At 39.9% G+C, this 16,551-nt stretch overlaps 1 protein-coding gene across 2 annotated transcripts; it reads left to right on the forward strand.

Moving 5' to 3' along the window:
- The first annotated feature begins 3,349 nt into the window (after positions 1-3,349).
- Positions 3,350-15,724, forward strand: LOC141907003 (uncharacterized). 2 transcript variants are annotated; one of them, XM_074796531.1, is made up of 8 exons: positions 3,350-3,479; positions 6,047-7,034; positions 7,695-7,762; positions 8,272-8,494; positions 9,132-9,298; positions 9,847-10,105; positions 11,689-11,806; positions 12,163-15,724. In XM_074796531.1, the coding sequence occupies exons 2-8, from the start codon at positions 6,113-6,115 to the stop codon at positions 12,335-12,337; spliced, it is 1,932 nt and encodes a 643-aa protein (XP_074652632.1). In that variant the 5' UTR covers positions 3,350-3,479; positions 6,047-6,112; the 3' UTR covers positions 12,338-15,724. The 2 variants fall into 2 exon arrangements, with proteins under 2 accessions (XP_074652632.1, XP_074652634.1); XM_074796533.1 differs by having other exon boundaries at positions 9,847-10,009.
- The last annotated feature ends 827 nt before the right edge of the window (positions 15,725-16,551 follow it).

The raw sequence follows: 16,551 nt of genomic DNA on the forward strand, positions 1-16,551 counted from the left end.
TGCCTGAAAACAAGTTTTTTTCTGACCAGAAAACTGGGGAGTGTGCTCCACACGACCTTGAACTAAAGCCGGTACCATTAGTAGTCCTAAATACCGACCGAAACTTATCTTTTGTCTCGGAAGCACGGGAGCACGACGCTTGGTTTCACAGGCTCGTAGGCCTACATGTGATAAATTTTGCCATCATTTTTGGCAGTCTTTCTAATCGTCTGCGGTACTATAATTAGATCTGTTTAATCAGACAGCAAAAATGTAGGCCCTAAATCGAAAAACTAATTCCTTCTGGATAAAGTTGATTAATTATTCAAACTCAGTCGGTTATGTGCCAAAAGTTTTGGATTTTCTCGGACAGTCCAGCTCTAGAACAATTACCGTACTCATCGTGGAAACAGCATGTTAAGCGGCCTTTGATTTGGATTGTGTGAATACAAATGTCTCCTTTAAGATGAAGTTACGGTATTCAAGTTGTACGATCATCGTACAGAGCTATGAAAGCTCTTAAGTTAGAACGCTAGGTGAAAATCGAAATAGTCAACTCATTGGTCAAATCCGTCCTGTTATACAACTTCCCTAATATGGTCCTTTGAAAAATCAAGATAAGCTCTGTACTCATTTGTACGGCGAACACCACCCAACGTTATGAACTCAAAGCGGTTACGTTGCACATCTGCTCCAAAATTTTTGGTACAACTTTTAAGGCGCACCGGATCGGTCAGTCGTCCAAGATACATTTAAATGATTTCCAATCGAAGAAATTGGTTTTCAAACAAAATGTTAAAAAAGCATAGCCAGTATGTACAGAACTGTAGGCGGGGCTCCACACTTTTTGGCCAAGTCATGATTTTTTAAACATCATTAAAATCCAAAAACGAGAATATTACGCATATAAACTTTGCCCATCAAGTGTTTATTAGATTCACTAATTTTAGCTGCTCCTCGAGTGTTAGTAACAGGCACTAGCTGCTCCTCGAGTGTTTATAACAGGTATTAGCCTGTGTTTGTAGAAATCCTCCACCGTGTTGAAGAAATCCACCGTTGGGCGGTAACTCGCTGCTGCTGGCTCCACAACTTCTCATCTGGACGTCTGCAGTTTTCATCATCATCATCTCATCCTATGAACGTGGTTCTACGGACTTAAGAAACTACGATTCCTTGCCCACACCTTGACAAGTCCAGAATTCTGCCAAAACCTGTCTGATTCATTATAGTCCTCATGCCTTACAACATTAGATTATCTCACCAACTCATCCAGTTTGGATTTAAAAACTATTATGAAGATATCGAATCAATCTTCATCTTAAAGGAGACTTTTGTATTCACATAAGAGAGGGAGTTAATTGTAAATTGTTTAGTTTATGGCAACTTTTTCACCGTTGTGTAGAATTCAGTGGTTCATGTGATAGCGATTTAATTAAGGTCCTATCGTAAAAATAGAGTAGAGTTTGATAAATGAGGATATATGAACATTAGTAAATTGTCCTAGTTTATAGTTTATACGTCCACTACATTACGTAATTCCTTAAGCACGTGATCTGGCATTTTCTATAATTGTTGTATGTGATTCACGTTAAAACCTTTCAATCGTTTCATGAAGTTTTTAGCAACAATCAAAGGTTAATTCAAATGAAGCCCACCTTCTACCATGAGTTTTCTTCGAATAAATAATATTACTTTTATCGCTTGTGGTGACTCTTTCTCATATTCGAGAAGTTTGAATTGGTAAGTGGTGGTCATTGATGGACAATTCATAAATTTGCAATGGTGAATCACTTTAGTCTGACACAAAACGCGGTATATCGTTCTCGTATTCGAGAAGTTTGAATTGGTCAGTGTTGGTCAATCTATGAACTTATTAAAGAAATTTGTGGTTTGAATAGAACCACGATCAGTGATTGGCTGACTTGGCCAACTTGTCACACCCCGCGCAATCTAAAATGACTTGATATATTATGGCTACTGACTAGCTTTATCTCCCGATAGCTGTCATCATAAAGCAATTCTGTTGTTTTAGTAGCAATAAAAAGCGATTAAGATCTTAATAGATCCCGGAAAAGTGGATGTATTAGGATCGTAGCTATATCGGCATGTCTCAATTGGGTTGAAGTCGGGAAACCGAGATCCACACGCGTAAAACAAACAAACCCATAAATTCCCATAAAAGGTTGCCATTTCTGTAACGAAAGGATCGTAACCTGTTGCACATGACAATCCGACACTCCTTTCGGGAATTCTAACGCCTATGGTGGAATCCTTTTATAGGAGGAATATCATTTCATTTCAGGGGCGGATCCAAGCTACGGTATATTCCACCGTATTCCGGAATATAGTCAGAAAAAATGTGATTAACATATTCTTTAGAAGAACATTATCTGAATACCCCAGATACAAGGAGAAAGAGTTATTTTTCAAAATTTTCCTGGGGAGACCCTCGACCCCCTTTTAATGAACTTTACAAGTGCAATGCGTGCTACTTCATTGAACCGCTGGATTCGCCCTTGCATCTTTCTTAACATTTTCGTTGAATTAACTCAGGCCCTGAATTTTGCTGAAGAAACCTATGCTACGAAGTGGAAATCTAAATCATTTGGAGAGTTGCAGTTGCAGCCGCCGGTCACTGGTCTCGCCGATCCAGGGTTCAAACCCTGGTGGCAACAGAGTTTCTTGGTCGAAGGTTCTTCTCTCGACTCTCCCCAGTGGGAAAAAGAAACATCGAACTCGCTTATAATTCCCTGCGTGGCGCTTAGTGGGTTGAGGGTGTTAAAAAAAAATCTGAATCATTTATCGTTTGTTTTATTCCGCGTGATTTTTTTTTCCAACACCGCGAAATAAACGCTTTAGAACGAAATATTCCACGCTGGATTGTAATGAAAGCAAAGTTTTCCTCGCCTACGAAAAATCTTGCGAGCCCATTACGATAGAAGCTAAAAAGTACTCCCTCGTAATAATCTCATCTGTCTATCGGGATCCTCCGACGCGAACTCGAAAATAAAAATCTTTCGAAAATAGAAATCGGCAAAATATTGGCGCGATGTCCTGCACGAAATGAATCTATTATTTCTATGATTCTTCGTAGCGACAGCGCGCGGAGCAGGACTTGGCTATAACCGTTTTCATTATAGAATCTACACAGAAAGCCTACTGTATATTCAGTACTGGTATCGGGACACGTTATGTTCGGATTGGAGAATATTCGTTTAGATAGCGGTTAAAAGTGGATCTCTTTAACTGTCAAACAAGTTTTCGTTGTTCTACGGAGCGACCGCGCACAGCGTGCCGTTCTATGAAAGAAAATCAGTATTAAATGTCTTTTAAATGTCTTTGCATTTATAAAACCATAAAACCGCTTCGTGCAGAGGTGATCGAACGCATTTGTTTTGTGTCAGTCTTGAAGGATGTACGTATGTTGCTCCTAAGGAATATGGTTATCGTGTAATCGTTGGATTAGCGTGCTTATCATTGTCGGATGATTCATTCGAAAGGTAAAACAGCACAAAAAAATCGATTACCATTTTATATTCAAAACGAAGTAATTGAATTAATGATCATAAAATCGGATAGTTTGGCCGGTTGGTCCGCGGCTTTCCGGCGTGTTTCACGAGAAAGTTCAAAGATTCTCAAACCACTTTTCATTTATGGTACGTTATTTATGGAGGCGGCCATCCATCACTTGTCACGGGCGGATCCAAATGGACTAAAGCAGCCCCTTATTTTTTTGTCAAGATAACATTTTCAAAACCTGGCCAAGAAAGTAACACATACAGTGGCAAATTATTGCCATTTGTTTTGCTGTAAAATCACTGATGCTCTAAAAATCATCTTTTTTTCGAATTATTTTTGGTAAGGGTCCAAACCCCCCTCCCCTTTAAGGGCTTCATACTGTCGCGTATCACGCAACAAGGCTTTAGATATTGCCCCCCCCCCCCTTAAAATCAAATGCTAGTAAACAATCAATTCGATATCGTACGGGAAACTAATGGAGGCAGCCGTCTGGAAAGGCTCTACTAATGAATAACTAATACGATTATGTGAAACAAAAATTGATGATGTCACAGGGGCATTTCTAGTGGCAGACATCTTTTAAGAAAGGCCTGGATATATGGGTATTTAGATCACATCAGTAACTAATCGTGATTAGGTGGCAAAGGGTAGCTATATTTTATAGAATATCTTTGAGACTGCTACAGGATACCCATATAGACCTATCATTTTATTTGCTTTATGTTGGCCAGATACCAAGCTATACTTGATTTCAGATTGTAACGAATTAACTAACGTCAATTAACGTGACGTCGCTGAAAATGACATCGACAAAGATTGGAATCTAACGCTTCCTAACGTCATACCTATTCCGATTAAAATGTTGCAAATATTTCACTAGCGATTTCAGGGTAAAATTGACGTAATCAAAAGGAAGAAAAACAGATAAAAGCTCGAGTCATTTAAAATCAAGCCACGCGTGAAAACGTGTTCTGTTTGATGTGGCTGAATCGATCCTTTGTAAAACGGACTTCAAAAGCATGATTTCCCAGGAATCCTATTTCGCCGTTTCCCACGAGTGAAATAAACCGAACTATAAATCTGCTATTGTGGCAATGAGCGCTTTATTTTATGAGAGGTTGATTTCGCGAGTTTTTATGAACTAAAAAACCTTCCAATTTTATTGTAGAAAAGCCAACTCTGAGAATGAAAACTGAAGTCCGAAATACCTCATGTTTCCTAGTCCATTCCGTTTCAGCTAGTCTATTCGACTTATAACCTTGTTTCTCCTAATCGGTCGGGCCACTTTTTGGTAACTGCAAAAAGATATGTCATTTTCATTCTTCAGCCCAACACATAACCGAGACGCAGTGAAACATATTTCTGTTTCCTGTTACCGTGTTTCCCCGCGTTGGGCTTTATTGTGGGTTTTATCGCCACAGCACGGACTCTGAGCGTTTCATCAATGGTTACCTTTCAACGGCAATACAGTAATAGTAAACTGCGCCAGACATTTAGACAACTTCAATCAACATTCACAATTACATTCGCTGATGAGAGCGAATCTAACTAAATTGATGTATATATCAATGAGCGAGACGTATTAATTAGTTAAAACGGAATACATTAAAACGTATTTCAAATATTGTCAGTATTCGGAATATAGGGAGTATGAGTGTTGATGGAGGAGAGGTAGTTGTCATGGTATCGAGGGCTGTGTAGTGTTTTCAGATACGCGCACGCGCGTAGCCCGAGGAAGCCACGGTTGTATCACGGTGTTTGCTATGTCCTTGAGCGACGAGCTTTTTTATTGCTCTAGGTACGGTTACATCATCCGTTCGAAAAGAAACTCAGCTAATTCGCCCGAGCATCTAACTACAATTGTCGTTTTTTGATTTGTCCTTTTCTGAATATTGTCATAGCCCCCTCCCAGTTCGTGTCCGTTGCGGTGGATGACGTTCAAGGGAGACCCAATACGCACCAAAATAGGTTAGCATCATCACCAGATGGTGTACATACATACAAAACTTTCATACATACTTAGACAATACTTTCCAAAATGTATCAAAAATTGTGTAGTTTATTGCACACGAAATACATATTTGTATTTACATTGTATATAACCTAGTATGTTTTTTTTCTCTTGAATATATGTAAATGTATATTTGTAAACAAAATTTTGTTCTCTCAACCACCATGGGGATGATAGAAGACTAATGAAATTATCGAACCTTATTTCATCTATTACACTTTAAGGAGGCTATAAATCGGAATTGAAATCGATCCCAGTGATGGCCAATTATTTTGACCGGGGTCTGGTTTCAGATTAGTCAAATGAATTGAAAATGAATTGAGTTAGCCCCCGGTTAAGGCTATACCAGTCTATAAAACTAGGCCCCGGGGTATACTATGTAAGCTGCGTATTGAAACAATCACGTAAGCTTTTATCCTAAAGATTTACAATATGTTTTCAATATGTCCATTGCTCGTGAGAGTAAAAACCGCCATACGGAAAACAATCCGTTATTTCATATACATTTTTAAACCCAATCTTTTCATTACATTTCAGCTCACAGAATTACGTGTAATACGGTATTATAAAACGTGTAGTTGTTTTCGTGATAATAACCGCAGAATGACCGTCATGAAGGACCATTATAAAACCCTGGGAATACAAAAGGGCGCCTCCGAGGAAGAGATCAAGAAAGCGTATCGTCAATTGGCCAGGGTCTATCACCCGGATAAAAACGACGCGCCGGACGCCGAGGAACGATTCAAACAAATAGGTGGCGCTTATGAGGTGCTGAAATGTAAAGAACGTCGAGACGTATATAATTGGGATTTCGATCGGGAGAAGGAGCGCCACCAGGCGGGTGAGAGGAGTACTAATAAATCGGGTGATTCGAAAAATGGCCGGTATCGCACGTCGTCGTTCGCGAACTTTGCGTCATCGACGCAGCGGACTGGTTCCGCACGGGGTGGCGAGCGGACGGGTTCCGGCCCGGCCGACGGGAAAAAACCGCCGAAATCCAAATCGACCGACCGAAAAAATGGCGGAAAAAACCGACGCCGGTTTTCGTACGCGTTCGAGAAGAATAACGCGAAATTCACGTTTTCCTACGAGGAGAACGCGAACGATTCGTCGCCGGACGAAGAGATTAAAACTAACCAGAAAAATAAATCGAAAAGTGCTGCGGGTGATTCTCCCTGGAAGCGGCGTTACAGCTTTAACAAACCGTCGTACACGGGACGCCCTCTATGGGAAGACGAAGAAACTGGATTACCCCCCGGTAGCGATACAAACGGCGGTTTCGAGTTCAATTTCGGGTTTCGGTTTTTCATGGACGGTAAACAGGGTTTCGCGTTCAGTCCCGGAGCTGATTTGCCCGGGTTCTCGTTCGACGACTATTCGGACGACGAACCGGACGTGGATCGCGTCGAGCGGGAGAGGAGGGAATCGAACCAACAGAAAGCCGACCAGTTCGCTCAGCACAACGGCGGGGAGTCGATCTGGTACGACTGGAGCAGACCTTTCTTCGACACCGGAGAAGATCTGGGTAAATATATAAAATAGCATGGTTGATACTAATATGGTATAGGCAATGGTTTGGTGGTGGTTAATCCACCAGGTGACGCTAGTGTACAGGAGGACAACAACTACAACGGCAATAGAGGATTCCACCAGGTGTCGCGAATGCGCAGTAGGCCAAACTACTGCGACAAACGTATATTCACCCGTCACGGGATTCGAACCCACTACGCTAAAGCTGTTCGCCGAACCCCTTGACCTCACGAGTCGTTGGAGTCGTTACTAGCCGACCAGAATCCGGTCGTACCAATCACAGTGGTTGTAACAAACGACTTTAGGCTTCTGTTGGTTTTCCCGTTAAATAGACCAATCAGCGAACGTTTTACTGAACCAGGAAGTATTTCGCAAATCGATATATGACGTCATGCGCAACAGCGCCAGTAATGAAATCACGCTTCGTGAGGCCAGGGGGCTGGTGGAAGCGAGTTCGGGAGTGATAGCGGACCCCTGGCAAGCGAGGATGCGGCAAACGCTAAATAGAAAAAAGACTTATATATTCTTTGGCTCGTTTGCTAATATTTGGATCCGGGAGTCTGAAAATTTATAAGGAACTTTTTTGGTCTGTGAAACTGTTGTTCTTAAAATAGGTCTTTGAGTATTTTCTTATCTTTTCTTTGAATAATCGTAGATTGGAAAGATTCGGAGATTCTGATGACCTGTACGTACTGCGGTCGGCAGATGAAATCCGAAATGATGGTAAGCGTTTCTTATAATGGGCTTTCTGCATCGGTGTGCAAAATGGAAATCTAGACAATTGAAACAAAAGCGAAAGCATATTTAAAAATCCCTTTATACAGAAATACCGTTAAATTATGCCCTTTATTTTAGTATCAACTTAATTAACATTCTATGTTTGTTTGCACGATTTTTGAATTTAAAACCCTCGGTTGTTTTACAAAATATGAAAAATGCTTGCAGGGCCAGATTTTATGAAAATGTTTAAGTTTAAAACTGTTAAGTTTGAATCGTTGCCGTCATTTAAAAAAACATGAAGTAATTAACAGCATTTACACCAAATTTTGAGTTAAACGTTTTCGTAAAACCGGACCCAGAAATAAAGATGAAAGGAGAAAATCTTTTTGAAAAAAATGTTTTATTTGAAATTAATCACAGATTTTTCCCTATTTTTTGGTATAAAGCAAATTCAATGACTTTATCTGTTTTGCCGGAAATGAGAATGTCATACCGATCGTCTTTTCTTCCAGTTGAAGCACGAACCGCGCTGTCGCCGGTTTTCCACCGGCTCGATCGATTTCGAAATGCCGCGACGGTCGTCCGGGGTTCGACGCCAGGAACACGAAGATTTCATCAATTTGATGCGACAATGCCGCAAAACACCGCCGAACAACAACGAGAAAAATGCCAGAAAATCCGCAAACGCCAACAACAATCCGTCTCAAACATTCTCAACTAGTTCATTGAACTCAGGTAATTCGGTATTTCACTTAATGCATGTAGCGTTCTGTTGTCTACACCCTCTTGGCATTCGATACTTACAGCATTTTACAAATGTTTAGTCGTTCAACAGATTTATAAACTGCTTTAAGCTTTAGTATTCAGATTTATGTTCATGACTTCTTGTGAACTGCAAACACCAGACATGAGACACTTTATTAGATACTTTCAAAAACTTCACACTTCACAGGTGTCCAGTACATCACCTGGTACATTTTTAATTGGGAATGAACTCAAAACACCAGACATAAGACATTTTATCAGAATTCAAGGATTTAAAATTCAAAAGTTATTGTTAGGGCCTATAATTAGAATCGCTATATCGGTTTTTCTTTGCATAGGTAAGTGCACTGTTTCGGGTTTCTGCCCTCCCCCCCTTAAAAAAACATATAATTCAAATGCTGTACGGCCCTGGAAACAAAGAAAGTCTAGAACGAATGTTGCACTGTAAACATTTCTATCCATCTGGTGGGATAGTTGATGGCACTATAGCTGGTGGTGATATTTTATCAGAATATAAGGATTTAAAATCTGAATGGGCACTTCGTCATTTTTCGTGGATTATACCCGTTAATTCATTGTCGTCGTATTTAATTGTTTGTTCCAATAGATTTGATCATGTGTCAGTACTGCTACCGCAAATTCAACGTTAAAGTCGCCGGTAAACACATCCAGTTCTGTCAACGCAAAATGAAAGAGAACGGTCGCCCGATGAACCCGCTCGGTAAAACCGCCGAGGCTCGTGATTACTGCAGTAAGAACTACACGGCCAGAGAGGTAATTCCACACGCAATTCACCTCTCGCAGCCTCTGCGTACAATGTCTCAAATATCGAAAAAAAATATATTATGAAGAAATACTTAGGGGGTAGTTGCGTTCGTTTCTTTTCAATTCTGTTAGCCATTCAAAAATGAGATAGATAGTGTCATCGTTGAGTTGAAACGTGAAATACTCTCATAATTTCCCCTAATGGTTGTAGGTATTTTCTTCAATTGAAATACACGGACAGTCTCACTTATCACGATTGATAGAACACTAAATCCGTGTTGACGCGATGTAGAGAGAATCCCACAATGATAATAAAAAGTCCGAAAATGTAACTTCGAGATAGTTTCGACTATATCCTAATAGTCATCTTCAGGAATAATTCCTGAAGATGACTATTAGGACATAGTCGATACGTTGAATAAACTACTAAGCTCAAAGTAACTCGAAGCCACTCGCTATTCATAGTCGGTTTCGTTCACCCTTGAAGAATTGTGGCTACGGGCCTGAAATCTTAATCGAATTTGATCAAAATTTCAATCATTATTTTTCAATTCCAGTACGCTAAAACCATACCTAAACCGGGTTCCGCTAAAAGCCGCCATCACCGCAATAAGAACAGCCAACCGAATATCGACGACATGGAAGGCGATGAGGGCCAAAATGGCGCCGCCGGTAGCGAATACGGACCGACAGAGGCGCCAAATAACATCAACCAATCAGGTGATGAATATTCTAATCATTATCACGATGAGACAAATGATAGAAGTGAAGAGGAGATATTTTTTCCGCCGATAAATACGAGTTGGTTTTTTATGGGTAAGAGTGTGTGCAGCGCTCTATACGCACGTGCCCGGTTTTATCGACTATAGAAGGACTATGGAGTCAGAGTATAGAGGGGGTAATTACAAAGTTATCTTAAACAATGGCGGCCTATTTAACCGGCCCGACTATCTCGGCGGTAGATTGAACAATAGACTCTAGAACGAACGTTTTAGAATTCATGATTGAATATACAAATTATGAGTAGTTGTAATATGCACTTATATATTACTTATATTTGTATGTACCAAAGTGTCTCTGACGATAAACATATATCTGTTGCTATTATTTTGCAAATGACGACCTTCTCATTCTCAATAACTTCAACGATTCAGTGAAGCTATGATTAGTTGCTTATTGACGGCCATCTCATTCTCAATGACTTCTAAGATTTAGTGAAATGATGGCACATTCTCTCTTTGTGGGGGGGGGGGTCTATAAAACCAGGCACTGCTGTGTTAACGGCTGTGGCTCGCTCCCCGTAATGCTTTATTTATTATGAATATCTACGTTAACTTAGGTACATGTATAGTGATAATATATTTTTAACGAGGAACTAATCCTTGGCTTAAACGGTAACTTTTCAACAAGAATACAAGAGTGGACCAGCGTTCAATTTCGAGATAGTTAGGCCCTCATAATGTATAACACATGACCAGCCCCGAACTAAATGCGGTTTGAGGGTTCACGTAAAAAATCTTTAGCCAGAACTTCGATTCTTATAAAACTATTTATAGGCCGTTTGGAGGAATTTTTGGGTTGAACTTAGAAGAGTTTTGTTTAGACTAGACCTTCAGAAGTAAATGAGAATACACCATTAACCCGAAGCCCCGAGCCTACGAGGATTGTTTAGACATAAGTTCTTCTCGCGAATGTGTTATCCGCAGTGTATATTTGTGTTTAGCTTTATGTCGTTCAGATCTTGGTTTCCCGGGAACTTGTAGAGTTATCAGACTTATAACTCCTAGTTTATAGGTTCTTGCCCTATAATCGTAGTGTTCATTCAACTTCACGACTGGACCGCGCGGTCTTTGAAGTTGTTACCCGTACACTAGCTGTAAGCAGCCAACAGGACTCGAACCCGCTCGTTACTGTGAGCTACGAGCAATCATCGCATTGCCCTTAGCGAATGCAACAGCATCCCAACTGATCCCGCTGAGCCACTAAAAAGCTTTTCGAAATGTTCTTGTCTACTATTCGAGCTATTAAACCGGTAGCATATAACGCGAATATTTATCTGAAGATATTAAATGTTTGTTAGTGGCAACGTATTCGCTTGATAATCAAATATACTACTATAAGGCTATAGCGGCCAGTAGCGGTGAACATTCGCTTCTAATACGAGAGACTATTAACCTTTAGTAAACATATCAGAGTCTCTTAGCTTTCCTTATGTGAAAGGTGTTTAATTGCGTTCCCGCCGATGAAGAGTACGGCTGGACAAGTGCTTCCGCTTCCAGATGGCGTTACTGGCAGTCGGTTTAACGTCAAAGCCGAAATAAGTTCTTTTCGAATTCAAAAAAGTGATAGATCGTTGTCAGGAAATTGACGGTGTTTCTTGCCCTTATTCTATTAAATAGATGGCGCTGCGCAGCCTACTAGGACCGGTCTCTACCCGACCAGAACGAGAAAGACATCGATCGGCAGCAACCCGGGCTCTAGGCTGTTTTCAACTCGAACGAAACCGACACAAATTGAGTAAGTTAAAAAAATTTGCTTCAGCAAAAAAAGTCAGGTTGTAAATTGTCAATATCCGAGGCAGCGTAAACCCGCGAAACGGGCAGTTACCTGTCAAATACTCTGTAAAGGCCTATAGCAAAATCCTTGTCAGTCGCACATGCAGGATTCTACATTGAATGGATGTAACAATGATGTTTGCATAAACGGCAATCGATTCCTAAATTTCAGGGGGCGCCCCTGCTACCCGGTGATGCCCTAGAGTATTTATATCCAAATAGAAACTATCAGGGACTTGGTGATCTATGATCAGATGATCTATGGATTAGAAAGAGCATAACAACTTGGAATTATTTGTTTTTTTTTTCTGCTTCCAGCGTCAACGCCCAGCCATTCGCTTCCTGTCGACGCGCCAGCGACGGTAATCCCGTATTCAGTGGCGCCGCCTGTCAGCACTGCGTAAACCAATATGGCGGCAACGTAGCGCGTTTCGCTTGTAGTTGCGGTCTGAAAAAATCCGTTAACATCGATCCGAACGACAACCTACTATAGATATAGGTCGTAGCGCCGTCTATCGGCTTAAAAGTTCTGCATTTAGTTATTGTTTTATACGCATTGTGTTGTAGCGCCTATCGATCTTGCAGGTGTGTTCTGATTTTTAAGGCGTAGACGCCATATTGGATGGCTAAAACCTCGGGGTAGTCAAATGATTACTCCAGGCTACGAGCAATCATCTCAATGCTCGTAGCTCCAAGGCAAAACCAACATGTTTACTTGATACTCGAATTGGTTCTCGGTATCGACTCAGTGAAATAGTGTTGGCCACGGTTTTATCCAAATTATTCAATAGCCTTTTTAAACAAAAAAAAGAAGATATTTCCCTTTTCCTAAACCCGGTTCCGGAGTCATGGCTTAGACTTGAGACCTGTCTAAAACCAACTTAGTTCTATTGCCAATCTAACAACTTAAGACCAGATCTAAGATTTAAGACCAATTTTGGACTTAGGTCTCGACTATGGAACTGAGTCGAATAGATTGTTATTTTTGCAATTTATATGAAGTAACAGTTTATGTAAAATTACGTATGTGAGCAAAAGGATGTAACATCAATAATTGTGGTTTGTTAAGGCTTGGAGTAATCAGACTGATTACTCCAAGGTTAAGGCGTCGGTCTATACATCGTAACCGCTTTTTATATGTGCTACGTTTTCAAAATAGAATTTTCAGCAGATTTTGTAAATTTTGTAAAAGTGTTTTCAAATTCAATCAAAATTGACTGTGATACGTATTTTATCAGAAATATTGTATGCTCGCGCACTTCGCATTTAGATATGTATTGTTAGGTCGACTTTTAACGAGCTTCCACCAGCTATAGTGCCATCAACTATCCCACCAGATGACGCACCGGTGAAACACGTTCTAGACTTTCTTTGTTTCCAGGGCCGTACAGCATTTGAATTATTTTTTGTGGGGGGGGGGGGGGGCAGAGACCCGAAACAGGGCACTTACCTATGCAAAGAAAAGCCGATATAGCGATTCTACTTATAGGCCCTAACAATAACTGCCAATAACGAGAATCTCGGTCCAAGTGAAGGGTTCTATATTTCATTTTATATTGATAGAACAGTAATATTTTCAAGAAGGGCTCTTTTCCAAAATTGCCCCTCCCGATAGACCCCTGCTTTACGGCCCTCTGTTGCAGTCGTGGCATAAGTCCAAAACTTAAGACTTAAGAGGTCTTAAGTCTGAGCTATGGCTATGCAACCGGCCCTGGTTTCAATTTGAACTGTGATCATTTTGTTTTCATGTTGCGAACTGTTTTTATATAATTCACTTTTCCTAAGGTGGCTTTCTTCTTATCGGGTCTATAACCATGGATACTATAAGACTGGATTAACTGATAATCTTTCTTTACCAAAGAAAACTGAGGAACATATAGAATATATGTATTCGTCAACGATAACTATTAATCTTATAATCTGTTTAATCCGTTAATCGTTTTGGATTTACTTATCTCATACGCGTTATGTAGATAATCTGATTAGATTTCCCTAAAGAACCAACTTCATAAAAACAGCAACAGTGTCAATCTACAACAGGGCATTACGGAAGCCTAGGATCAATTCAAGTGCTGATAAAAATATTTTTGTCAAATGTCTGCTTTTTGTAGTTTATCCTTGATAATTGAATATGTCTTTTTAACCCAGGGGAGCCAGAACATCAGTTTTTGTGAAAGTGTGCTGATAAATGTCTAATGTCTGGTGTTTGTAGTTCATTTTCAATTAAAAATGTCTCAGATGAAGTACTGAACACATGTGAAGTGTGGACGATCAGTTTTTTGAAAGTGTGCTGATATAGATGTCTAATGTCTGGTGTTTGTAGTTCATTTTCAATCAAAAATGTCCCAGGTGAAGTTCTGAATGCATTTGAAGTGTGGACAATCAGTTTTGAAAGTGTGCTGACAAAACTTACTTCATTTTCAATTCTGAATTTTAGATAATTTGTGTTTTAAAGTACTCGATTGACCATAGATAAAACACTATTAGAGTTGTGACGATAGCGAGAATTCCACAATGATAGCGCGAGAAAGACAAAGTCCGAAAATGTTTTCAGTATTCCTGAAGTGGACTATTAAAATATAGTCAAAACGCTTCGATTAAACTACTAACGCAGAAAACTTTTTTGGACTTTTTCTTTCGGTTATCATATTGCGGAATTCTCACTTTATACATAAAATGGATATTTTGGTTCCGTTTCGTGTAAACAATTTTCCATCCAGCCTGATCGGGGTTAGGTGCACGTACTCTACTAAAATAATGGAATTCATATTTTCTGAAAAACATCGCTATCCAAACAATGGCGATGACCTTAGATTTGTCTGCGCGCTATCCATTCAGAATTAGATGTTTGCCCCCGGGCGCGAACTAATTAGGTCATTACATTCCTAATTAACTCCATTAATGCATCAATCTTCCTAATAAAACGTTTGTCGGGGGTCAGATATTGATCTTAATCGTTTTCTCGCCTCAAACACATAACTTTCAATTCACGCAAGGCAAACATTCTAATCGGACAATGGGCGACTGGGTCCGAGCGCCGGGTAATTCCGATCTGTGATTACGGATCAAACTTCCTAATCAGGTCACACACACACACACACGTATCGGGCGGATGGGCTCAGAGTTAAAACGCCGACGCTTCGGGACGGTCCAGTCACAATCATATACAACATCAACACTGGCAACACGCGAGACGTTTCGTTCCTGCATCGTCAAATGTTCAACCCGATAGAATTCCAGGAAAACCCTTTCGTCAAAGCCCGTTTGATACGGAATTTTTATTATTGTTCATTTGCTTTATGAAAGGTAAGACGATTTTGATTTACTTGTTATCTTTGGCTCTAAATTCCACAGTGGTGTCAGTTGGTTTGATTTAACTCTGAATCCAGTTCCACGGTTATGTTGGTTTAATTTGACTCCGGACTCAGTTCTAGACTTGTGCTAGGTTAATTCAACTCTGAATCAAGTCCCACTTGGTAAATTTGACACTGGACCAAGTTCCACAGTTGTGTAGGTTTAACCTAACTCTTAATCCAGAATTTTTATTAAGATCTTCAGTTGTTAAACGTGGTGTTTAAGTTATTTTTGATTATCATAGAGTAAAAAACCTCATGCCTTACAAAATCGAACACGGGGTAGAACTCTATACCAAATGAAACCCCAGCAAAAGCCACACTTTATGGGAGGATTATGTTATGTTTGCAAAGATTGTGCTTTTCACTTATGATGTTGGATATTGCGTATGAAATATATTTTCTGATCCGCCAGTAAATAGAAACGTCGAAGTTGAAGAGTGTTATATTTCCGTCCAAACTTGTAAAAACTAAGGCATCAGAAATGTATAAGCCAGATTTTGCAGATTTTTTAAAGTTAAAAGACACGTTACAAAAATATTTTTACGTTAATATATACATGTATGATAGTTTTTTTTTCTGTTTTTCAATTAGTATTTCATTTGTGTATGAAATAAAATTGTCTGATTCACACGAAAATAAGAAAAGTGCTTTCAATATTCGGTCTAACAACTTTTGATTCCTCTGAAACATTTCGACCCAAAACTCGCTCCAAACCAGTTGATCGTTCAATAATGCGCTATAAAACCGTGTTTGACCCGAGAAGGGTCAGGGGGAATAAAGCCGAATGCTTTTTTTTCTATACACCTTGGGGAATCGATAATTATCAAAGTCCTCAAAAACTCTAGGACCCTTCGTTGACTCTTTTAAAGCCTCTCGCTAGTGTCATATCCGGTTGTCTAAATTGACAGAGCGCCTTTTTCCGAGTATCGCCGTTTCACGTTTCTCATTGTGCAAATGTATTATTTCCAACAAAAGGCCTTTTCAATTCTCGCATCGACTAGGTCGTAGGGTCGACTCTATTCAAGATGTTGATAATTTGACATTTTGTCTATTTCCATTTCGACTCTCGGGAGCGTGTACGTCTCTGTTTGATAGTGGTTTTTATCGATGGGAGTGGGTACCTGAATAGTTCTTGTTGTATTGCGTGGTTTAAGGGCCGCTGGCTGATCTACACTTACGGAATTTGATCATCGTAATAACAAAACAACGCGAGTTTGAATTGGCAAAGGATGGTTTGAACAGGCCTCATCCGAGTTATATAACTAATTGGATGATACGGGGAAGGCAAGCTGAGTGTTGGTTATATAATACGATAACGAAAACGTTTCTTCAAGTAAAAGGTAACATATAT

The sequence above is a fragment of the Tubulanus polymorphus genome, chromosome 6, assembly GCF_964204645.1.
Source record: "Tubulanus polymorphus chromosome 6, tnTubPoly1.2, whole genome shotgun sequence".
NCBI classification, from domain to species: domain Eukaryota; kingdom Metazoa; phylum Nemertea; class Palaeonemertea; order Tubulaniformes; family Tubulanidae; genus Tubulanus; species Tubulanus polymorphus.

Coding starts and splice junctions, on each gene's coding strand:
- LOC141907003 (XM_074796531.1), top strand. CDS start 6,113: ATGACCGTCATGAAGGACCATTATAAAACCCTGGGAATACAAAAGGGC. Junction 7,035..7,694: donor CGACACCGGAGAAGATCTGG/GTAAATATATAA, acceptor GAATAATCGTAG/ATTGGAAAGATTCGGAGATT. Junction 7,763..8,271: donor AGATGAAATCCGAAATGATG/GTAAGCGTTTCT, acceptor CTTTTCTTCCAG/TTGAAGCACGAACCGCGCTG.